At 56.7% G+C, this 22315-nt stretch overlaps 2 protein-coding genes across 7 annotated transcripts; one reads left to right on the forward strand and one right to left on the reverse strand.

Moving 5' to 3' along the window:
• Nucleotides 1-498: 498 nt before the first annotated feature.
• LOC110480060 (chloride intracellular channel protein 2) lies at nucleotides 499-9421 on the forward strand. The gene is made up of 6 exons (XM_021547746.4): nucleotides 499-976; nucleotides 5371-5480; nucleotides 5879-6004; nucleotides 7071-7177; nucleotides 7569-7750; nucleotides 7891-9421. The coding sequence occupies exons 1-6, from the start codon at nucleotides 920-922 to the stop codon at nucleotides 8050-8052; spliced, it is 744 nt and encodes a 247-aa protein (XP_021403421.1). The 5' UTR covers nucleotides 499-919; the 3' UTR covers nucleotides 8053-9421.
• A 4624-nt stretch (nucleotides 9422-14045) lies between these two features.
• LOC110480115 (interferon upsilon receptor 1-like) lies at nucleotides 14046-22203 on the reverse strand. Of its 6 annotated transcripts, XM_085570847.1 has the most exons (9): nucleotides 21446-22203; nucleotides 19614-19911; nucleotides 19233-19353; nucleotides 18255-18427; nucleotides 17432-17610; nucleotides 16856-17009; nucleotides 16458-16585; nucleotides 15991-16152; nucleotides 14046-14901 (listed from the first exon to the last, which is right to left on the reverse strand). In XM_085570847.1, the coding sequence occupies exons 2-9, from the start codon at nucleotides 19795-19797 to the stop codon at nucleotides 14788-14790; spliced, it is 1215 nt and encodes a 404-aa protein (XP_085426973.1). In that variant the 5' UTR covers nucleotides 19798-19911; nucleotides 21446-22203; the 3' UTR covers nucleotides 14046-14787. The 6 variants fall into 6 exon arrangements, with proteins under 6 accessions (XP_085426973.1, XP_085426971.1, XP_085426970.1 ...); XM_085570845.1 differs by lacking the exon at nucleotides 14046-14901 and having other exon boundaries at nucleotides 14932-16152; nucleotides 21491-22203; XM_085570844.1 differs by lacking the exon at nucleotides 14046-14901 and having other exon boundaries at nucleotides 14932-16152; nucleotides 21486-22203.
• Nucleotides 22204-22315: the final 112 nt, after the last annotated feature.

Genomic DNA, 22315 nt, shown 5'->3' on the forward strand with positions numbered 1-22315 from the left:
CTGGGAGGAAAGCAAGCTGTTCATCCTTCCTGCAAAACAGCCCAGTTCCAGGAATGGGGCCCTGCTGAAGGTCAGCCCCAAAGACATCCCATCCATCATCCTGCCAAGCCCCACGTAGCTGGGCGGCTGCCAGGGGCACTCTGGGGTTCCCCACTGCTCCCCGGCATGCTTCAGCATCTTCTGTCTCCTCCCTTAGCTTAAGATTTTGCAATATTTTCCGCTCAAGGCCTATGCCTCAGCTTCAGAAAGTCAGGGCCATGTGCCCAGACTGCTCCACTCAGCTTCCCCGAGCAGCCCAGCTCCTTGCAGCGAGGGGAGCTCACACAAGCCCACGCAGGGATCCCCCGAGGGTGGTGGGCTGGGAGAGGACTGTGCCCTCCCTCTGGGTGGCTGCCTGGCATAATGCAGCCAAAGGAGGCAGCAAAAAGGTCAGCCAGGTTCACCCCAAAGTGATAAAGAAGCCCTGGGGCACTGGACACCAGCATGGGGGTGGGAGAGCGGTGAAGAGCCAAGACAGGAGGAGCAACAGGCAAGACACCTCCTCTATAAAGCCCTGCTCCCAGCTGGGAAGGGACAGCAGCAGTGCTGGGAGACCAGAGGTGCTGGGGATGGCAGCCCAGTGCTCCGAGGGCCTGGAGGAGCACCTGGGTGGGTGCGATAGACTCCAGAGTGGCAGATAGAGCCGTGCTGAGTCACAGCTGAGAGGCCCTAGCGCTTCCTCCCCTTGCTGGCGGGTCCTGGCGTGCACCCCATTGCTCCTCCCTTCAGCAAAGGAAGGAAAGTGTGAGCTCCAGCCCTCGGCAGAGCAAGAGCAGCCCAGCGGCCCGAGGCACCAGCCCTCAGAAAGCCTTTCCCCATCAGAGCTCTGCAGGGCACAGATCGACTCGCCACCGCGGCCAGCGCTGGTCCCGCTGCTGGGATGGACGGTCGGCAGCACAGCCCCACCAAGGAGCCCGAGATCGAGCTGTTCGTGAAGGTGGGTCTGGGGAGGGGGGCACTGACTCTTTGGCTCACCCTCGCCGAGATCCAGCTGTGTGCAGGTGTTCTGGGAGGTGTTCTGGAGATGGGCGCCGGTTCCAGTGCCACTGGCTGAACGCCTGCCCAAACGGGGGGACCCTGCGGCGCTGGGGGGACTCTGGGGTGTCCCACTCGGCAGGCTGAGATGCCCTGGTCTTGTGATGGCTGTGCACCCCGGAGAAGTGGCACTGCTGGCAGCAGCAGGACGAAGGAGTGGGAACACACACGCCTCTCAAAACCCAGATAAGACAAGCCCCAGCCTGGGAACAGCGAGCAGGAGGGCTGGGAGCAGCCACTCCAGCTTCTTCTGAGAGCAGAGTTGCGAAACAAGCGTGGATGGCTTGGGGAGCTGGTGTGGGAGTCCACACGTGGGCGAGGTGGGGCGGCATCACCGAGGGGTGCTGGCTGGAAATGGTTTCTGTTTTTCCCTGTTAAGCAATTTTGTGAAGCCTTTCCTTGGAATATTTTAACACGAGTTCAAAACATCTGCAGCGGCCATGGGTGGAGCCAAAGCTGTGGTCAGTAGCTGTGTCTGCCCACAGCAGTGCCAGGGGGCCCGGGACACGCTGTGACAGTGAGCAGGGGGCAATGGCTCTCTGTGCCACCCCAGCGAGGTCTTTAGGGTGGTTGCTCTGTAGGCACTCAGGTCCATGGGCTTTGCTCTCCTCCTGGGGCAGTTTGGTGCCCAAAAGGACTGCGTCAGAGGCACTGGCTTCCCTGGCACAGGCACCCAGCAGTTCTAGGCACTGAATGGTGCCTTCCTTGGGTAGTAGTTAGACATACTTGCTAGAAAGGATTAGCTGAGCCTTCCCAGGAGAGTTCTCTCTCATCCCCGTGCTAAAATTGTAGCCACAGCACTTCTTGATGGACATTGAGCTTTGCTGAGCTGGATCTGGACAAGTATTTTTGGTAAAAGTAATCTGTCTTGAATTCTCTGCTTAACACTTTTCCTTGGGACGGCTGGAAAAGAAAACAATACATGAGGTGACTGAAATGGCAGCAGCACATTCTAGGGGGTTTTCAGAGGGAAGTGAAACAGAAAACCAGCAGCAGCATCAGGACTTCCCCTGTGCTGTAATGTAGCGTGCAAAAACCGTCCTGGCTTGTCTGTTCACAGAAAGGTTGATGATGTTGTGCCTCCCCATCCTGACTCTCACTTTACCAAAGACACAGTGGCTCTAGCTGCTGACAGGAACCTTCCTCTAGCTGCCTTCAGCACCTCCCTGGGCTGGGAACGCCCCAAACACAGCTGCTGCTGTGAGCAGGGGCAGCTGGAAATCATGGGGAAAGCTGGTGCTCCCACAAGTGCCTGCTGGTACAGCAGGGCATGGCATGGCATGGCATGGCATGGCATGGCATGGCATGGCATGGCATGGCATGGCATGGCATGGCATGGCACCCTGCCTGCCTTTCACTTGGCACATGCTGGAGTTACCATGGTAAGGATGGACACAGTGCAGAGCAGCTCCCCTTTACCCTGAGCTGGGGGTGGCTGGTTCCCAAGGGGCTGGCAGCTTCTCACCTGCCACGTCCCTGGCAAGAGCATCGTTGTGCTGGCTGGGAGGCTCTGCTCTGCACCTCCACCAGGCATTTAGCTGCTCCCTGGCTCTCAGGTTGGTTGTAGGAGTTGGGGCAGGTGCCATGGGGACTGAACATTTAGCAGTGCCCCATGCAGGCAAAGCTGTTCCCTCCTCCCACTGCATTTAAGGTTATTTCACCACGGGGAAACCACAGGAACTGCAAAATAGCTTTGGGGTTTCAGTGCCCTGTGCAGCCTAGTGATGCCTCAGAAAGCTGGGGCTAAAAGCCTGCAACCCTCCTGGAGGTTCTGTGCTCATCCACGCTGGGTTTCTCGATCATCTGAGGGGAAAAGATTGAGGGATGCCAGTCTGTGTCCCCACCCCAATCCCTGCTGCAGCAGGAGGAGCAGCAGAGGCACTTTGGGGAAGTGAAGAGCAATGATTCCCCCCACTCTGCTGCTCTGCGTTTGCCAGGGAGGGAGGACACATGGCTGCAAGTCTCCTCTGAGGGCTCCTGGCTCCCTGAGGCTCCCCTCATGGCCAGTGGTTGCCAGCAAGGCCCTTCCAGAGCCTGATGCTCCCCCAGCACTGCCTCCCTCCAGTTCCTCCAGATAAAGGTTTTGGCCCTGAGCATCCTGGTATGGGCTTGACTCTTTCTCCCTGCAGAGGCCATTTTGATTTTCTTTTCACTCTAGACCAAAATTCCCCACCTCTCTATATTTAAAAGATAAGGGCGAAGACCAGCCTGAACAGCTCAGGGACTGGAGCTACCAGACAAGCACGGGAACACCAGAAGAGGTGATCAGAGTCTGTGTCCCGAGCAGCCCTCAGCACAGGCACTCCTCCCCTCGCCCACCCCCTGACCCCCACCCCACCCTGTCCCAGCGTGGCTCCAGCAGAGCTTTGTGCTGCCAGCACAGCAGCTCCTGGGGACAACAGGACACATTCAGCCCCCTCATCCCCAGCCTTGTGCAGCTGGCAGGGAGAGCAGGGAGGAAAGCACTTCTCCTCCTGCTGGGCAGCACAAAGGCACTTGCTGAGCTGTTGATTCTGGAGATGCTCCAAAGCATGGCCAGAGTTGGGGTCACAGGTGGCAGGGGTGCTGGGGAGGGGGAGCAGAGATGCCCTGTGCTCTTGGGCAGCCTCGAGGCTGCTCCCTGACTCTCCCTGCAGCTCATTCAAAGGAAGACTGAGACCCAGTTTCACCCCTTTCCAAAGAAGCCCTATTTACTATTAATGACACAGGATGTTCCTGAGCTGTAGCCCCTCTGGGAGTATTTGCTCTTATTAATATACACTGTCTAGATTCAGATTTACTGTTGGGCACATCCTAGGGAATCAACATTTCTCAGTTCCCATTTCCTTCCTCAGATTTCATGACATAATTTCATGACAGTTGAGCATAAAAAATACTTGTTAAAAGTAATTTTCATTCCTCTGGAAGGACTAAAAGGTCTTGGCACGATGGAAAAACAAAACCCCTGCTCCAGCTTACTACCCAGAGTATTGGAAGGTTGTTTTCATCCTTTTACAGTCCCACTTAACATGAGTTTGATGTCAGTCTTCTCTTCCTGGAGAAGCCATGCACTCCCGATTCTACAGGTTTTTGGGTGCCTGTGGTGAATTGTAGCAGCTACCTCCAGCCCAGGAGAACCAGGCACAGGTCTCTGTCTCCTCAGCCATCCTGTCTCTGGGTCCCAAAAGAGGTGTGCGTTCTGGAGCCGTGTCCAGCTGCCCACCCTGGAGGTTTTTGCTGCTACTTGACTCTGCCAGACCCTCTGAAATCTCATCACCCTTCTGCTTAGCCTCAGGACTTCAGCTCACTGTCGGATATCAGGGCTTAGCACAGAGCTGTCCCACTAAGGCTCACGTCCCACCCCACACTGCTCCAGGGGAGCAGCATCCTCCCGTGATGGGGCTGGCAGAGCTGTGCTGCTCCTCCCTGCCGGGGCAGGGTGGCCACACGAGCATTGTGGTTCACATGCAGCTTAGGAACCCGGTGACTCTCTCAGAGAAACTGAGTTTCCTGTGAGCCATTTTACCTCTCAGCACAGCACAGCTTCCGCCTCACAGCAGCATCTCATCCAGTTTTTGTGAACGGGAGAACCTGCCACATCCTCTTACCAAACTTCTCACAAGGTGTTTCAGTCGTTTTTGCAAAGGATATTTCCAGCTGCTGCATAGCAAGGAAATGTGCTTCACTGCCTGTGGCCGTGCTCATGCAGAGGGGCTGCAAGGGGGTCCTGGAGCAGGAACTCAAGGTGTGGGATGCCAGCACAAATTGTCTTTGGCACAACCCTCCTGTGCCCAGCCTGGGGCAGGCTGCTGGGTGCTTCTTGGCCTGGGGACTCATGCCTGGGTTGGTTAAACACCCACGAGGCCGGAGGCAGACACGACCAGCACATGAAAACAAGCTGCTCTTTTCCTGGCAAACATGAGCTCATTTCCCTTCTCCCACCCTCTCCAGACTGGCCTCCTGGCCAAGCTGCACCCTCCCTTCCTCCCCATCCATTAGCAGTTACTTTCTCCCTGCCTCCTTCTCCACCTCCTCCCGGCTTTATCTCACATTTCAGGGAAGGATCTGACCCCTGGCATCCCGAGTATGCTCTTGGTGGCCCTCAGGGCCATGGCTCAGGGTGGGTCCTACAGCTGACCCCTGGCATCCCGAGTATGCTCTTGGTGGCCCCCAGGGCCATGGCTCAGGGTGGGTCCTACAGCTGATCCCCCCTGAGTCTGGAGGGGCTCCCTGCAGCGTGCTGTACACAGCGGCTCTTCAGCTCTGGGGCTCAGTCTGTGTAAGGGTTAAATCTTCATTTTTCTTCTCTCCTGGCAGGCTGGTCTGGATGGAGAAAACATTGGAAACTGCCCCTTCTGCCAGCGCCTCTTCATGGTGCTCTGGCTCAAAGGGGTCAAGTTCAATGTCACCACTGTGGACATGACCAGGTGAGTGGCACTCGGGTGGGGTGACACATGCCCTGCTCAGCTCCCCCATCAGCACGTCTTCCCCCGCCTGCTCTGCAGCTCGTGTGTCACTGCACAGGAGCAATTGCTGCCCAAAACTGCCCACCTCACTTGGGGTACAAGTGTGGGCCAGCACGGACTTGGGCCACCTGCCAGTGTGCATGGCCCCGTCCTGCTGGATGTGAGGATGACTTGAAGGCACCACTGGGCAGATCCAGAGGCTGAGGAGCACTTGTCAGCTCCCTGAAGCCAGCAGAGCTGGGAATGTTCCTGGTCCTGTGCTCCCTCCTACCCCCACCTCTGCCGTGTCCACTTTCCCTGGGGACTGGCGGAGGCAGATGTGCTACAGGCTCTGAGCCTGCTTGTTCTCTCTGCTCCAGGAAACCTGAAGAGTTGAAAGATTTAGCACCAGGCACCAACCCACCCTTCTTGCTGTTCAACAAGGAGCTGAAAACAGACTTCATCAAGATTGAGGAGTTCCTGGAGCAGACCCTGTGTCCACCCACGTAACTGCAAACTTACTTCTTCCCCATTCTGGGGCCTGTCACAGGGTTGTCCAGGGCTTGGCAGATTGGGGAACCGAGGCAGGGTGCCAGGAGGGGCCCCAGGGCAGCCCAGGCAGCAGATGCCCCCTCAGCCCCTGAGCCTGCTCTGCAGGGCAGGCCCTTGATGCTGAGGGGCTGGGTCCGCATGGGGACAACAGGAACAGAAAAGAGTGGGAGGAAATGCACCAGCCACTGCACCCCACTCTGGGGACAGAGGGACATGGGGACGTCCCTGCAGGGACCCTGGCACTGGTGGGTTTGCCACTGGCTGTGGCAGCTGGTGTTGAGGTAGAGGGGGATGTGAGACCCCTTTGCTTGTTTATATTCAGCGCACTCAGCTGAATGAAAGCAAATGCCCTTGGCTTGACAGCAGCAATGCAGGTGGCCCACAGGGTGGTTGGGGGGTGGTCTTCCCTGAGCTCACTGGGGAGCCCCCAAACCAGCCTCCCCCACCTCCCCCGTGCCCTGTGCGGCTGCAGCCCCCCCACTGCTGCAGAGGAAGCTCAAGTGCATTTGTCACTTGCCTCCTTGAATGTGTCTGCCCTTGCAGCACGCCCTGGAACATGTCAGCAAACAGAAGACAGTTCCTGAGGAAGTCATGGGAGTTTCTGGCTTCCTGACACCCCTCTGTGCCAATGTGCTTCCTCTGGGCTGGGCCAGAACTGCCTGAAGGAAGAGCTCTGCTCTGGGGTTCTACTGCCACCAGTGTCCCCGAACTGTGGAGTATCTGCCCTGAGATTGTCCCAAACACCCAGGGTAGAAGACACAGGGTAGAAGACACAGCTCACAGGGTGGCAGCTGCAGTAATTTACATCATCATGATTCTCCCACAGCCAGATGAGCATCCCCTGCATCCTCCAGTACCAGCCTTGGGCTCTATGGCCCAGGAACTGACACTGTTGTATCCCTGCTCCATCCCTGCTCCCTCCCTGCTCCATCCCTGCTCCATCCCTGCTCCATCCCTACTCAATCCCTGCTCCATCCATGCTCCATCCCTGCCTGCACTGACATAAATGTCTTATTGAAGGTATCCACACCTGAGCCCCAAGTACAAGGAGTCCTTTGATGTGGGCAGTGACATCTTTGCCAAGTTCTCGGCATACATCAAGAACCCGCGCAAAGAAGCCAATATCAGTAAGGACCAAAGCTTGCTGGACTCTAGACTCTAGTCAACCACGCTGCAGCAGGAGAAATGCTTTTGTCTGCTGGCAAATCCTGCCCTGGGGTTAAGGTTGCTGCTGCCTGCCTCACCAAAGCCTCCTGGGGGAGAGGAGGGGCAGAGGGGAAGGATGAAGGCAGTTCTCTGCTCCCTCCACGGGGATAACAGCAGAGCAGAGGGTGGTGCTGCTGTAGTCCCCTGGGAACAGAGACTGGCCAGGGTCAATGTTTTGTCCCCATGTTGTGGTCTGAGGGCTTTTTCCCTCTCTGCAAAACCTGTGGGAGGCTCAGCCAGCCCAGCCCAGCCTAATGCTTGCCTGGGAGTCCTGGGCACACACTCACTACTCTTGCTTTCCCACCCTCCCAGATTTTGAGAAGGCCCTGCTGCGGGAGTTTCAGCGCCTGGATGTTTACCTGAACACGCCTCTCCCAGAGGAGATTGACCAGGATAGTGTGGAGGACATCACCATCTCCAAGAGGAAATTCCTGGATGGAGACCATCTGACTCTGGCTGATTGCAACCTCCTGCCCAAGCTGCACATCATCAAGGTAATGGCACTGGTCCCCAGGGCCAGGAGAGGGGGGCTCCTGCTCCAAGAGGAGTGGACAGGGAGTCCCGCTGCCAAAGCCAGAGAGTCAGTCTCCCCCAGGAAGTTTCAGCCTCCTCCTCCTCCTTCACTCTCCTCTAGATTGCAGCCAAAAAGTACCGTGACTTCGAGATCCCAGAGGACATGACGGGCGTCTGGCGGTACCTGAACAACGCCTATGCCTGTGATGAGTTCAACCATACCTGTCCTGCAGACGAGGAGATCGAGCACACATATGCCAGCGTTGCCAGGAAGATGACCTAAGCACAGGGTGGGCTGGGCTGGCAGCACTGCCCTGGCTGAGCCCTCCAACTCTGCAGTCCTGACACAACCAAAACCGGCCGGTGGAGAGCCTGGAGAGGGTTTACAACATTTGCTTTCAGGCACAGCACCTTGCTTCACAGCCCCTGCCACTGCCTCCTCCTTCTGTGCTGCTGGCTGAGACCCCCAGGCACCAGCAGTGCTGACCACATGTATACACTGCTCCCATCTGGATGTAGCTGCATCCCTACTCCCCAAAAATGTTTCTCACAGCCTGTGACTGTGTGTCATGGGAAAAGCTGAGCACCAGCCTCCTGCAGTAGTGCTTTCTCATCATGAGATGACATCCCCAAATGGCTAAGCCAGCCCAGCCTCCCCATCCCCATCTGTCAGCCCTGTGTGGTCCCAGCCATCCTGTGCTTGTCGTGGGATCCCTGGGCCGGAGCTGTTTGCGTTTGCCTGTTGCCAACCTGCTCAGCACCTGGGGCTGGCATTTGGGCAGCCCTCTCTTCCAAGACATCAGCTCCCTCTGAAGATATGCAAAGGCTTTGCCTTGGCAGCTCATCCCAGTGAAAAATTGTGCTCACTGCTGAGGGCTGTGACGTGGGTCTGACTCCCCACAGGACATGGGGGTAGGTGGGTGCTGGGAGTGATGCCTGGAGCAGCAGTGCCAGGACCAGCTATGGGAGGAAACAAAGGGTTGGGGATCTGCACAGGGCCTGAGGATGAAGGATCAGGGCATCCCTCCCACGACTGCCAGCACCCATGTGCTGCTGGCTCAAGGAGCTGCACGGCTCCTCCTGGCTCAGAAGCCTCTGTGCCTTGCAGAGCCCTGCAGAGGGTGCAGCCATGCTCTAGCTCCATACCCCCTAGTTCCCACCAACACTTCTGGCACCTGAGGCTGGGAGCAGCCACAGGGTAGGGCACACGTTCAGTTTCCACACTGGGAAGCCCAGGAGAACAGACAGCAGCTGTTTGACAAAGTGCCGTGTCTGTGGAAAGGTGTGGGCAGTGCCCCTTGGCTCAGCGTGCCTTCACGCCAAAGCTGCTCTGCACAGCCATACATCCCGTGTTCCCCCTCTGACACTTCCAGCTCCCCCAGGACTCCCACCAGACCTTGAGAATTCGGCCAGCCCTCCCCAGCCTGCCCCAGGGTGAATCAATACTGTACAGTGGGCATGGTGGGTTCTGTGGGAACTGAAGCGAGCAGAGCCCCCTCAGCCCTCACTGCCACTTTCCTCTTTGCACTAAAGGTGTGTCCTCGCAAGGCCCCACATAGTACTGGGTTTGGGGACTGGGTTTGTTACTGATGGGTTTTGGTTTGTTGGGTTTTTATAAACTAAGAATAACAATAAACTATATTTTAATATGCCTTTCTGGTGTGCAGGCAGCCGGGCACGCAGGCTGCTGGCATGGAGGGTGCTGTGGAGTGGCGGGGCTCTCCGGCAGTGGCAGCGCCTCTGGGATTTAGCAGAAGTGAAGCTGTAGCTGCAGTCTCTGCTGGCCTGGATCAGTGGCTCACAGCCAGCCCAATGTGTCCTGGTGCCCGGGGCTGCTCTCCCTGCAGGCAGGACTTGGCACTTCCCCTTGCTGAGCAGCACAAGGTCTGGCTTTTCAGCAGCTCTGCTGTTCACTGTGATGTGCTGTCAGTGGGCAGTGCTGTGGAAGGCTGGGCAGGTTAACCCTGGCTCTGGTGCGGTTTGGAAGTTGAGCAGAAGAGAACATGAGGCCAAAATCTGGACAAAACACATGGATCCATGCTTTCTTTTTGCAGGATCTTCCTCCCTGAGGGCTACCATGTGTCTTCTGCTCCTTCCACATCTCATGGCAGCAAGAGGGCCGTGGCACAGCCTTTGGGCATCTGGGCATCCCAGGCTGGTTCTCAGTGTATGCTCCGTCCCTGGAGACAGGATTCAGCCAGTGACAAGGCTTATCCTCTGCTGCTGAGAGCTTCCTTGCTGGAGCAGTATTTGACCTTGCTGGCATTGGGAGAAGCCTCTCCCCTCCATCCCAGAAGCTGCCATGCAGTTCCTCCTTCTGGAGGATGTGTCTGTGAGCTCCAGGTGGCTGATGTAATCCCAGACCCCTTGGCTGGGGCCATCAGGGGACACTCCTGGGGTGGAGAGAGTTTCCCTGCAGACTGGAGAGATCAGTCTGGGCCTCACAGCAACAGGAAAATGGCAGAATTCAGGACAAGTGCTGGGGTCTGGAGAGCTTTGGAGAGGGAAATACTCCTCCTCACTCTCTGGAAAAAAGGCAGGCAGTGATGGAGGCCAGTCCACCAGTGTCCCGAAACACCATCCATGAGACAGGGCCATGGAAAATGGCTTTTCTGAGAGAACAGCAGTGTGGTGGTGCACACTCTTCCCAAAGCTGCAGGTACAGAGGCAGCCCCCAGCCACTGGCTGTGTCAGCTGGGACCTGGCCCAGCTCTCTGTGTTGACATTTTCCCAGTTCCCATTAGAGATCTTGTTTTTTTCCCCTGACTTCAGTTTCCAATTGCCATGCTATCAGCCAACTGGAAATGCTTCTAATTACTTCTCTTCCCCTGGAAGGCTTTAATTCAGAGAAATCCAGCTAGAATGGGTCCCTCTGGTGACCTCAACCAGGCCCTTGTTGTTGTGACTGCAGCTGATGAGCACCACATTTCCTGACGGCAGTGGGGAAGTGACTGATAGGCACAAGAAGATTTTAAACTTTCAAGAGCTTAAAATCCTGAGGTCTTATTCATGGAGGAGAGGAGAACAACTTGTTCTATGCCTTTCCCTACCTGCACCAAGGCTGGGGCTTAGACAGATTGAACAGTGCTTGCTTCATAGGTGCCGCATGGAAAGTCCCTCTGAAGTCTTGGCATGAGATTCATGTTTCTCAAGTCTCTTGTGTCCTCTTATCTTGTGGGGTGGGACATCACACTAGGACTTTCTTGAGGAAGAGGGGACAGGATGATGAGCAGCCTGAGCCTCTATTGTTTAATCACGAGGCTGACCATGACCCTGCTGACCACAAAACAGAAGCTCTCATTTCTCATGGAGTGGTTGAAGGTGCATTATCCAGAGATCATTGATTATCTCTGTTTGCCAGTTCCCATCTGTCAGGCATGGATATGACTGGGGAACAGCTGAGATGAAGCTATCATCCATTTCAAGCAGGCACCTATCCAGCTGGGACTTTTGTCCTAAGAAAAATCTGTATCTAGCCTGTTTTCCATCCTCTGGAAAATAGAGGATGGAAAAAATCAGAATCCTGCCAGATTTCGTGTCACAGAATGAAAAATCCTGGAGACAGACTCATGCCATTTGCTGTGGTGCCATGAGGAGGAAGCACACAACATCCCTGCCATAAACTCAGAGCCAATACACACCCAGCTCAGGGGGCAGCGTGCTGGTCCTGTCTGTCACCAGGAGCATGAATGATCCTAGGGGGCAGAGAGCTACTGGAGCAGGGCCAGGAAGTGGGAAGGTGTTGACTGAGCTGCCATTCCCACAGGCTACAGGAGCAGAAACCCCCTGTTGTGCATCTGAAGGGTGGGAAGTGCAGGACCTGGCTGTGTGTCACAGACCCTGAGAAGAGCAGTGGTGAGCGGTGAGGACAACACAGGGGAGGTTGTCCTGCAGAGTAAGGGCACCTGGTGACCAAGCTAGGTGGTATTTGACTCTGTCAGGGTGCCCTTGGCACCTTCTCAGTGCAGACACATGCCATGCATGCCCAGCTGAGGGCACGCTCAGACCAGCACATTAAACAGGACCAGTTTTGCTCTACAGCCCCCTGGAGTGACCTGAATGTCCCAATCACCCTGCTTGAGTCCTAATCCACTGAATTGCAGGAAAGCTCCTGCCTGGAGAGAAACCACACAGGTCTGAGCCACCAGATTCATTCTCTGCAGCCCTCTTCATGCACATCCTCTAACACACCACACTCGGGCTCCAGCTTCTGGGGCTCTCACAGTCCCCACCCACATCCTGGTGGGCTTCCTGACCAAGGCAAGCAGCTCAGATCACTGAGAGGGGGGTGCAGCAGGAGTCAGTGCCCTGGATGTTGCAGCTCACACCTGTCAACCCACAAAGACTTTTGGGGCTGAAGGAGGGGGTCCAGCAGCACAGCTGGGATGCTGCTGCTCTGTGCTGCTCCAGGGACCTACCTAGAGCTACAGACCCATCACAAAGGCACCTTGCACAGGGAGGCTGAGGGACAGGGCCTTGCTGAGGTCCCAGGTCTTTGCCATAGACACAGATGTGCTGGACAGCACTTTGAGGTGGTTCTGAGGATTTGGGGTGGCTCTGGGCTGTCTCAGAGGGGTGGCAGGGCAGCTGCAGTGGCAGGCAGGAGGGAAAGCAGACAGAGCAGAGTGGGCTCAGGCTCAGAGCAGACCCTGCTGTTTGCAGCTCTGCCTCCCATGGTTTTCAAAGGCAAATGGGAATGGTTTTGGGTACTGGCAGCCCACAAAATATAAGAGCTTGATTTTCCCCCATCATTTAAGATTCCACCACATCTTTCATGGTTGTCAGGTACAATGGTTCCCACTCAGCAACTGTGAAAGCCCCATTAGCCCCCAGAGAGCAATTTTCCACTGTGCACCATTTTCATAGGCTGGCAGCTTCGCTCTCTGAGAATTAGTAATAAGAAATAAGCTCTTGCACAGTCCTAAACCCACTGTTTCTAATAAAGAGCTCTTTGCAGCAGCATCCCTCTCGTTGCTTTGATCTGGGACCAGCAGAACCTGAAAACACCACGGAGAGAAGGCAGGAGGAGCAGATAGATTGTGGTGAGTCAGAGCTTTCACCAGCCCCCGCACCAGCCTCTGCTGTGCCAGGGGCCTGAGACCAGCACCAGGGATGGCATCGGACCTCCAAGGTGGTGGATGGTGCTGTAGGGTGGGCTGGGTGCCACAGGGCCAGTCGCTGGCCCAGCCCTTTCCAGGCTGTGGAGGGAGCATGGAAATGAGAGAGGACCTGGCTGTATGCACGTGACTGGGGCTGCAGAGGTGATGGAGGGACTGGTCCAGTGTCCTGTGCAGACCTGCCTGGGGCTGGGGGCTTAGCCCTGACCCAGATCCATCCTCCAGCACAGTCCAGTCCTGTTCAGCACATAACAAGCTGCCTGGCAGACCAAAGCGGGATCTAATTCAGGCCCCACTCTGCACATAGTGGTGACAGGTCTCTCCTGGGACATGCTGGGACTTCACCCCGCAGCGAATGTTGCATTTTCTCTCTGTGGTTCTGCACAAACCCACATGCTACTCACACCTTGAGGCAAAGCAGAAACCCCCTCTCACATCCACTCGGAAACTTCAGCTGCTGATGGCATCTTGAAATGTCACAACTCTTCTGTATTTTTCCACTCCCCATCACCAACTCTTCCATATGAGTCAGAATATTCCAGCTGTGCAGCTACCCCTGGGCCAGGGCAAGCCCCTGCTGCCAGTGAGTGAGTGCCTAAATCCCCCATGGCAGCCCAGCACCCTTGTCCTGCCACAGGCTCAGGAAAGAGCTGGTCCTCCTCAGACCTGCAGCCAGCTGTGATCAGAGCACTGGCCGTGCTCCAGTGCAGCCCAGCTCCCACAGCACAGCAGCACAGCAGCACAGCAGCTGTGGGAGCCAGTCTGGTCCCATTGCACTGGCCCAGTGTCCTGGCAAACACACAGGACTGGACTGGAGCAACACGATGGATGCTCTGCTGGGCCTGGACAAGCTCCTGCTGGGATGTGGCTCCTGCCCAGAGCCTGTGGCACAAACAGCAGCTCTGACTGATGCTCCTGCTAAGAGGTGCCTTGCCTGGGACCATGCTGTGACCTGACAGAGTGGTGTGGGGTTGGAGGCCCTGTGGGCTCTGGGGATGAGGCAATTGTTCAAACAGGGCTGCAGGCATGTAGGGCTTGACCATGATCTTGAGGCAGATCAGAGACTGTGAGGGACAAAGGAGATGGCAACTGGACACCAACTTCATAGGTAGAAAAAAGCATATGGGTAACACATGTGTTCCTCAAGCAGCTCTTGGGATTGTCTATTTTTTTTTTTTTTTTTTTTTTTTTTTTTTTGTGTGCTAATTCAGATCAATTTCTTCAATACATGTCCTCACATTGACTGTGAGAGATTGACCTGGCCAGAAGCCAGACACACCCCAAAACTGCTCCATCACGCTCCCTACAAAGTCCCAATCCCCTTTAGCAAACCTGTGTCAGCTTGGGCTCCTCTCTCCATGGGTCCTGCCTGCCAGGAGCTTGCTCCAGTCATGATGTTCCCAGAGACCCATGGCCTCCTTTGGGCATCTGGTCTGGGCTCCTCCCTAAACTGCAGGTGGATCTCTGCTCCCTCCTGGACCCTTGTGGGCTGCAGGGCTCAGTACGAGTTCCATCCCTGCAGTAGGAGGCAGGGATGGGACATGGCTGGGGTGTCAGGAGTGACTCACAGGGCTGGAACATGGCCCCGCACAGCCCCAAAGGCTCCCCAAGCCTGGCAGCACTGTACCCCAGCCCCTCCGCCAGCTGCCTGGACATAGACACCAGTTTGTCACCTGTTCCCAGATCCAGAGTAATTTTTGTGAGTCCAAAAGCCTGGATTTGTCACCCCATTTTGAGTCCACGGATCCCAGCCTGCGACACAGCACAAGGAGGCTTCCCCTCACCTCTGTGGCTTCAGGCACAGCCTCAAAACACATCCTGAGGAACAACTGCAGGGCAGGGCTTCTCAGCCATAAATCACTCCAGTGCTGGCAGCAGGAATAATAAATGTATCCATGGTGCTAAAAAACAGTTTTTTCCTGGAGGATAGCAAGACAGAGAATGTTCTGCCTGGAAAACCCCAAGTTTATCCTGTGCCTTTCCTGACTGCTGCACAGGGAAGGGCCGTGCTGGGTCTGTAACACACAAACAATGAATAGAGAAGCCAGTTTTCTAGAATAAATTAGTGATATTTAAGAACAACTCGAGCACAGAATCAACATTTCCACAGAAGTAAAAACCTCAACATTTTTTCATTAAAGAGCTTTATAAATATATATGTATATACATTAGAATAGCTACTGTACTATACATGCTCACATACAGACACATCTCTAGATAAGAGTTTTAGGGGCTCAGGGTTGGTCCATACTCTTTATCTCCTTATGCTGTGTCTCAAGAGCACCAAAGTCCCAGAGGAAAGTTCTGGATCCTGCCCATCCTTGGCAGATCCTTGGCGGCCGTGCCCGGAATACGCCTCTGCCTGCCCCTGGAGCTTGCCCCAGTGCCATCCCCATCCCCAGCAGGCTGGGACACGCAGCCTCAGGGCCAGGGAGCCCGGGAAGGGCTCTGCTGGCAGCTGGAGGCTGCTGGGGAGCCCCGCTGGCTGTGGCTCACTGCCCGATGGGGGCCCGTGGCTCGTAGCCAGAGGAGGTAACTGGCCTCAGGGGCGAGGGGGGCAGCGGGCTGGGGCAGGGGAGGCACGGTTCTGGTTCTGCCTGCTCCCAGCAGCCTCGCTGAGCGGTGCTGTCACCTTGTTGTGGCTCAGTCCTGTCACCACGCAGGGCTTGGGGAGCACAGAGGTGCTGCCCTCCCTCTGCCTCCACACCCGCCAGGAGCTTCACGGAGCTGAGCCGGATCCAGTGCCCAGCCGTGCCCAGACTCTCCTGCAGGTACTCCTGCCTGCAGCTTCTGCTTGGCACGGGCAGAGGAAGGTGGCTGTCTGCTCCCAGGACTGGGCACTGGCATTTAGAATAAAGCTGGAGGTGCAGGGGCTGCCATAGCTCAGGTATCTGGCTGTCCCTGTCACCTATGTAGCTGTGTCCAGCCAGTCCCACTAGCACCAGCTGCTCTGGCAAGTCATCCCCATCACCTGCCTCCTCATCCTCCTCCAGCTGGGAGGGGAGCTGGGAAGCTAAGGCACGTCCCAGCTGACTGTGGGTGCAGGATGACTCCCTTCCCTCAGTGCAGTTTGGGCTGAACCCATTGGCACAGTAGCCACTCACATCCTGGGCAAGGCCTCGGAGCAGCCGTGGGGCCGTGGCTGATGCCTGCACAGCTGTGGGTGGCCCGTGGGAGGGGAGGGCAGTCTGCAGGAGCTGGGCCAGGGGGTCCTCCTCAAGCTGGAGTGGAGGCAGCTGCATGGTCACACTCATGTTCTGGAGAGCCTGCAAGGACAAAAGCAGCAACAGGGTCAGCCTCAGCTGGCCAAAGCCCTGCCAGCTAGGGGATTGTGGCAAACTATGCTGAACACCAAGGGCTGCACTGCCTGAGACCTCATCCTCTGCTGCGACCCATGGCTGGCCAATGCCCTCCACCACTACCTTCCTCTTGGGGGACAGTGGTTCAGATGGCAGGGGGGGCACCTGGGTGCCAAAATGGATTTGGTGATGTGAGAGCTGGAGGAGAATTGGACTCTGGCTTGTCTATGCCTACCACACAAGGTGGAGGCTGGAGGAGGATCGTCACTCACCAGTGCTTTTGGGAGGCACGTCTGTGGAGAATTGGGAAAGACACGCAGCCACATGATGCAGAACCCGGCCACACTTAGTAGCAGCAGCAGGAAGAAGGCACTCAGCGCAGCAGACAGCCATGAAAAACCTGCCAGGATGTCACAGCAGGCTGAGGGGTCACTCAAGCACATCCCTCCCACCCCACTCTCTATCAGTGTTTCCCATCCATGTCACACTGGGATGCTTCAGGAGGCAAGCCCAGGGCAGATGACAAGAAAGCATCACCATGACAGGTCCCCCACTGGGCAGCACTGGGCCATAACCCTGACAACAGTACCTCACCCCTCCACACGAGTTTGTGCTGTGAGTAGGACCTGAGGTGCAGCCGTGCCAGCTGAGTTGGTGAGAGAGCTCCCACCTGCAGGGGCTGCTGGAGTCAGCAGGCACTGCTCGGCCTCCCGGCTACGCTCCCGGGCAATGCCCGCAGCCGCCGTCCGCACGCAGTACTGCGTGCTGGCCTTCAGGTGCTCAAAGCTGCAGGGCACTTCCTCACTCCTCCGTTTGCAGGGCACCTGAAAGCAGATGGGACAGGCGGCCACAGAGCCAGAGGTGGGGTTTGTGCATGGCTCCGCTGCTCTGTGCAGCCTCAACATCCCTCTTGCCCCATGCTCCCTCCTCCTGGGCACCTCCAACCCTCAGTTCTTTGCCCCAGGAGGTGTTCAGGTCCCAAAGCATCTTCTGAAACACCTGTGGCATCACCTTTCCTCTGAACAGAACCAGCCCAGCTCTTCTTGCCCAGGGGAGGGAAGTGATCTCCTGCCTCGCTGAGGTGGGAGTCCCAGACTGGGGGTGCAGAGCACCTCACTCCTGCATGCACAGCCAGGGCTGCAGCATGGGCACCCTGCACCACTGCAACCTGCGATGGTGGCTGTGCTGCACCAGGAAAGCTTGTGCAAGCCCTGCACCTCTGGGCCCTGCCCAGCACCACACACACCTCCTGGACAAGCCGCTCCCCCTCGTAGAGCTGCAGCCAGTACCACAGCTTCAGCAGCACTTGGTTGACTCGCTTGTAGGAGCCAGTTCTTCTCTTGTAGGGAGTGAGTGGTGTGGTGATGTTTACGCTGAGAATTTGGTCCTGGAGCAGCAAGGACAGCTTGGGGGGGCCAACAATTGCTGTAGGGAAAGGGAAAAAAATGGAAAATTAAGGCCTTCAAAGGAAGGCAGACATCTTGTTTCTCTAGAAATTATATTTTTCTCTCTGACATTCCCCTCTCAGAGCACAGAATCTCCTTGGGTTTTGCCTGATGGCACTTTGTGCTCTGAAACCAGCTCCTGAATATTTTCTAGCTCCAAGAGTCTGCTAGGCTTTTTGGCCAGAACAGCCAGTCTGTGACTGAGAAGAGGCACATTCCCATGCCTGGCAAACACAATGAATCACCAGAGAGTCTGTCCCTGTGCCAGCTTGATCCCAGACCATGACAGGGGAGGAAGGTGAGCCTTGCAAAAGCCAAGCCCAGAGGCATAGCCTCTTTCCTGCCCATCTCGATGCATTTCCCAGAGACCCAAATTCTCACGGTGCCTTGCTGGCCTGGCCTCCTACCAATCACCTCACTGTGTCTCCTCTGTCCTTTTGCTCTTCACCCAGCCCTCCTCCAGCAGCCCTGCCTCATTCCTTTCCTCTGCTAAGAGCTCTTGACTCTTTTGCCTCCAGTATTCTAGCATGCTTTCCCACCGTATCCCATCAGATCTCTCCAAGGTCCCCTCTCCCCATCAGCCCCCCAGGAAGAGCCCAGCTGGAGGAGCTCCCCAGTCCTTACTGTCTCTGTACAGCTGCAGCTCGCTGGAACTGGCCCACTCGGACTGCTCACCTCCGGCCACCACTCTCACCCGTGCCCAGTAGATATCATGAATCCTGTCAAAATGCAGCTCACACCCCCAGGAGTTTCTGTTGTTCCCCCCACAGGCACCTGCCTTGGTCCAGTTCGAGGTTCTGCCCAGGGAGAAAGCACAGGGATTGCTTCTTTTCAGCATCCTCCCAGCCCAAAGGGAGGGAGGATCAGCATCCTCCTAGCCACTGCCATGCTGCCCAGGTGGGGAGCGTAGGAAAGCCCAGCTATCAGCCAAAAGCATCCCAGGATGTGTGAGGAGGGGGGCACCAGCAAGCTGACTCCCTCCTGGGGACAGATGGTATCTGGCACTGTGCCCTGAGCTGTGCTCTCCACAATGAGAAAACACACAGCCGTGGAGGGATAACCCACCAAGGAGTTGAGGCTGTTGAGGCTCTGTGGCACGAGGGAAACTGAGCGAGTGGTGACAGCTTGAGCCTCAGAGAAAGGTGACAGGGTGGGAGGGTGGGGTCTTATCAATACAAGGAGCAGATAGAGTCTTCCTCTCAGTGGTGCCCAGCAAAAGGACAAGAGGCAGTGGACACAAGTTGAAATACAGGAAATACTATTTAGCATAATGAAAAACAAAACAAAACAAAACAAAACAAAACAACAAATTTAAAACCCCAGTCCAAAAGCAACCCCTTAGTTTGTTACTGGGAGAGTGACCAGGAAAGGGACCAAGCTGTCCAGTGATGCTGTCCTGAAGTTGTTCAAAACCCACCAGGACACAGTCCTGAGCTGACCTTGCATGTGCAGGGAGTAGGACAAGCCAATCCCTGCCAGCTCCACTGCTGTGTTACTGTGCCATTTACTGCCAGACAACATCTTCTGGCTGCCAGGGGTCCCCAACAGCCTCTGCCAGGGTGTAAGAGGACCAGAGCCCTTCACCCCCTCCTCCCCACCTACCTATTCCTCCACTCCACCTCGTAGGTGGCAGAGCTGGGTAAGCTGGGGTCTGGCTCCCAGTGCAGCTGGACGTGGAAGTTCTGTGCCTCCAGCCTCACGTGCTGTGGCCTCAGTAGCATCCCTGGGGAGGGAGCAGAGGGGTGTGAGGCAGTGTCCTGCAGGGTGCCCTTGTGGCCCGGTGCACAGGTTCCCCAGCTTCAGCCCAGCATGGGCAAACACTGACTTCAAAGCAGCTGCTCAGCACCTGGATCCCCCAATTCATCACACACTGAGAACACCCTCTCCACACTGCTGCCAAAGCAGAAACACAGCTGACAAAACAGGAGAGACAGCACCCTGACACAGGTACTGCTGACCCTGTGTTTTTCTTTCTCTTCATACCTTGACGACCACTTGAGCCTCTCCTCTTCACAAGTAACTTCAGTAGTTCTGAGAGGTGTCCCTGTGCCTCCTCCTGCCCTGCAGCCAGGGCCCCCCGAGACTGTGGTGACAGCTTCAGCACTGGCTTACCCTGGAGCAGGGAGCAGCTGGCCAGGGAGAGCAGCAGGAGCGGGGCAGGGCTCATCCTACCACGGCCCGTCCATCTCCCCTGCACTACGCTGCCACGCCGGGGGCCATGGAAAGGGACGGGGGTGCTGGAGCTGTTCTGCTGCCCACAGACATCATGGGCTGCTGGGACCTGGGATTAAAAACAGAAGCTTCAGCCAGTGACACTGCCCCATGGAGGCCACATGCCTATTGTAGCACAGAAGTGACCACTATGGAGGGGCAGGGGACCTTCTGCTGTGGGGGTGCAGCAGGGCAGGTACCCTCGGGGCTGTGGTGGTAAGTGAACCCCCAGGGGTAGTGGGCAGCTGCCACACTGCTATGGCACTATGCACTTGCTGCAGCAACCTTCTGTTGCACCCACCTCTGGCACCCCGTGGTGAGGAGCCATACTGCCTTTGCCACCACGATGTGAGTCTGAGAAAGCTCCTCACTTGAGAAAGCTCACACCACTGGGAAGTGACTCAGCCAGCTCTGGGCATGACTCACACTGGCACAACCTGTGACACCACTGCCAGGGCAGCCCCAGCCGTCTCACAGCCTCCCTGGTACGGGAGGGCACCGTGTGTGACGGCACCCCAAGGCAAAACGGGGCACAGTGGGGGACCCCTGTGGGCTGTAAGCAGAGACCTCAGACTGAGCCACAGCAGAGGCTGGTCCCGCTGGGCACCTGCACCTGACACCTGGCCAGTCCCTTCTTACCTTGGCCTCGCCCCACCATCCAGCCACCAGGAATCTTTCCCTGCTCTTGCCGGTGACAGAGGAACCTTCCTCTCCTGGAGCAGACATGCAAGGGCTTTGAGGCTACCATCACCAACCTTGTGGTTGTGGGGACACATTCCCCTGTGAAGGTGGGGAGCCCAGGGGTGCTCCAGAGGCAGAGGGGTGGGAATGCCCCTGACCAGATGGGACAGTGGTGGGGCTGGCTCACCACTCTCACTGCTTCTCACTCTTCCCACTTCACACCGACCTTGCACTGTTACAAGCGCAACCACCTCAGCATGTGGGTACAAAACATTGCCCCCCATGTCTTCTCTGTCCCTTGCAGCATTAAGAGCTTGGAACGAGGAGGAACAGACAACAAGCAGGGACGTGTAGCTGCAAACTGTGGGCGAGGGCTGAAGTGAGACCTCTGAAACACCAGAGTCGAAGCACAGGCAGTCAGCTTAGGGATTCCCCCCACCCCGAGACCAGCAAGGACCTTCCCAGTTTTGCAACAGAGCCCATTGAAGGAGGCAGCATTTCTGCCTGGAGGGAGAAAGAGCCTCCAGGATTGTTCCTGGAGCTTACAGAGGCACAGAGCTGGGGAACTGCTGGAGACCCCAGGACCGGCTGCCTGTGCAGGCAGGGACAGGGCTGCTCTCACTGCAGAAGGCAGCACAAGGGAGGCAATGCTTCCCTGAAGCAGCGAGGGTGACTGCAGGCCAGTCCCTGCCAGCCCCCCTCTGAGCCCCGGCACATCCGTTCCCCTTTCCTTCGGCCAGAGGAAAAATCCCAGCAACTCTCCCCGTGTTGTGGCAATAACTGAGACTGGGGATTAACCCCCTCTGCTCTGCACATCCTCTCCTTTGTCTGCATCCCCATGACACTACCCTGAAGCACCAGCACTCCCCCCGCAGCTTGGATCCAGCATTTCCTCTCTTCCCTTCTGCTTACCAGGAACCCACCTCACCAACCACATTTAAGCACAACCCTCAGCTCAGCAACCTCACGTTTGGCTCCGAGAGTTCATTGGAAGCGTCACCACGGTCTGCTCAGCTGCCAGGCTTCCTCCAGATGGGAGACAGTCCGTGTTGTCTGTGCCACCACGCTGGGAAATGTGATTTGACTTCGGTGGTTTTCACCTCCTTTGCTGAGCCGGGGTTTGTTGTTTTTCCTTCCTCGCTTCCTCGTTACCAGAGTGCCAGCTGGGCACGGGTGCTCAGCAGTGCCCTCTGCACACCAGAGCTGAGGCACAGCCGGGCCCAGCACGTCATCCCAGCATCCTGCGCTACCCGTGCAGGGACCATCAGCACGTGGGGACAGAAAGGAGCAAGGGCTGAGGCCAGAGGTGACACATGGCAGGGCAGACACAGGCCAGGACATGCCAGCAAAACCAGTAGCAGGTTTTATCCTTGCCAAGACCAATGCTGCAGGCTGGGCACACATGCCTAGGGCCCCTCATTTTGCCCTGGAGACCATGAGAGACTTGCACGTGGCTCTGCACCTCAAGAGCTCCTGGCTTCTGGCAGCCCAATGGGGCAAAACACAGCTGGACCTGTGCAACCATTGCAAGGCTAACAGAGCCATTGGTGGCAGCACTGTGGGGCTCACAAGCACCATTCAGCTCTGCCCAGAGCCCAGCAGTCGCTGCTGGCCTGGGTATTCCAAAACAAGAGCCCAGTGGCCACATGCCACCTGGGGGACCAATGCCAGGATCTCCCCTGCTGTCCCTCCAGCACTCCAATGGCCAGCAGCGCTGGGTAGTCCTGACACACCCCTGGCAGAGATGGGGCTGGGGCCTGGCAGGAGCTGGAAGGGAGACAGCCAAGAGGAAA

The sequence above is a fragment of the Lonchura striata genome, chromosome 4A (assembly GCF_050655825.1).
Source record: "Lonchura striata isolate lonStrDom1 chromosome 4A, ASM5065582v1, whole genome shotgun sequence".
NCBI classification, from domain to species: domain Eukaryota; kingdom Metazoa; phylum Chordata; class Aves; order Passeriformes; family Estrildidae; genus Lonchura; species Lonchura striata.

Excerpts from the sequence above, each read along its gene's own strand:
- LOC110480060 (XM_021547746.4), top strand. The coding sequence starts at position 920 with ATGGACGGTCGGCAGCACAGCCCCACCAAGGAGCCCGAGATCGAGCTG. Across the intron at positions 5,481-5,878 it reads ACCACTGTGGACATGACCAG|GAAACCTGAAGAGTTGAAAG; the intron begins GTGAGTGGCACT and ends TCTCTGCTCCAG. Across the intron at positions 7,178-7,568 it reads GCGCAAAGAAGCCAATATCA|ATTTTGAGAAGGCCCTGCTG; the intron begins GTAAGGACCAAA and ends CCACCCTCCCAG.
- LOC110480115 (XM_085570845.1), bottom strand. The coding sequence starts at position 19,797 with ATGAGCCCTGCCCCGCTCCTGCTGCTCTCCCTGGCCAGCTGCTCCCTG. Across the intron at positions 18,428-19,232 it reads GAGGTGGAGTGGAGGAATAG|AACCTCGAACTGGACCAAGG; the intron begins GTAGGTGGGGAG and ends CTCCCTGGGCAG. Across the intron at positions 17,611-18,254 it reads GCTGCAGCTGTACAGAGACA|CAATTGTTGGCCCCCCCAAG; the intron begins GTAAGGACTGGG and ends CTTTCCCTACAG.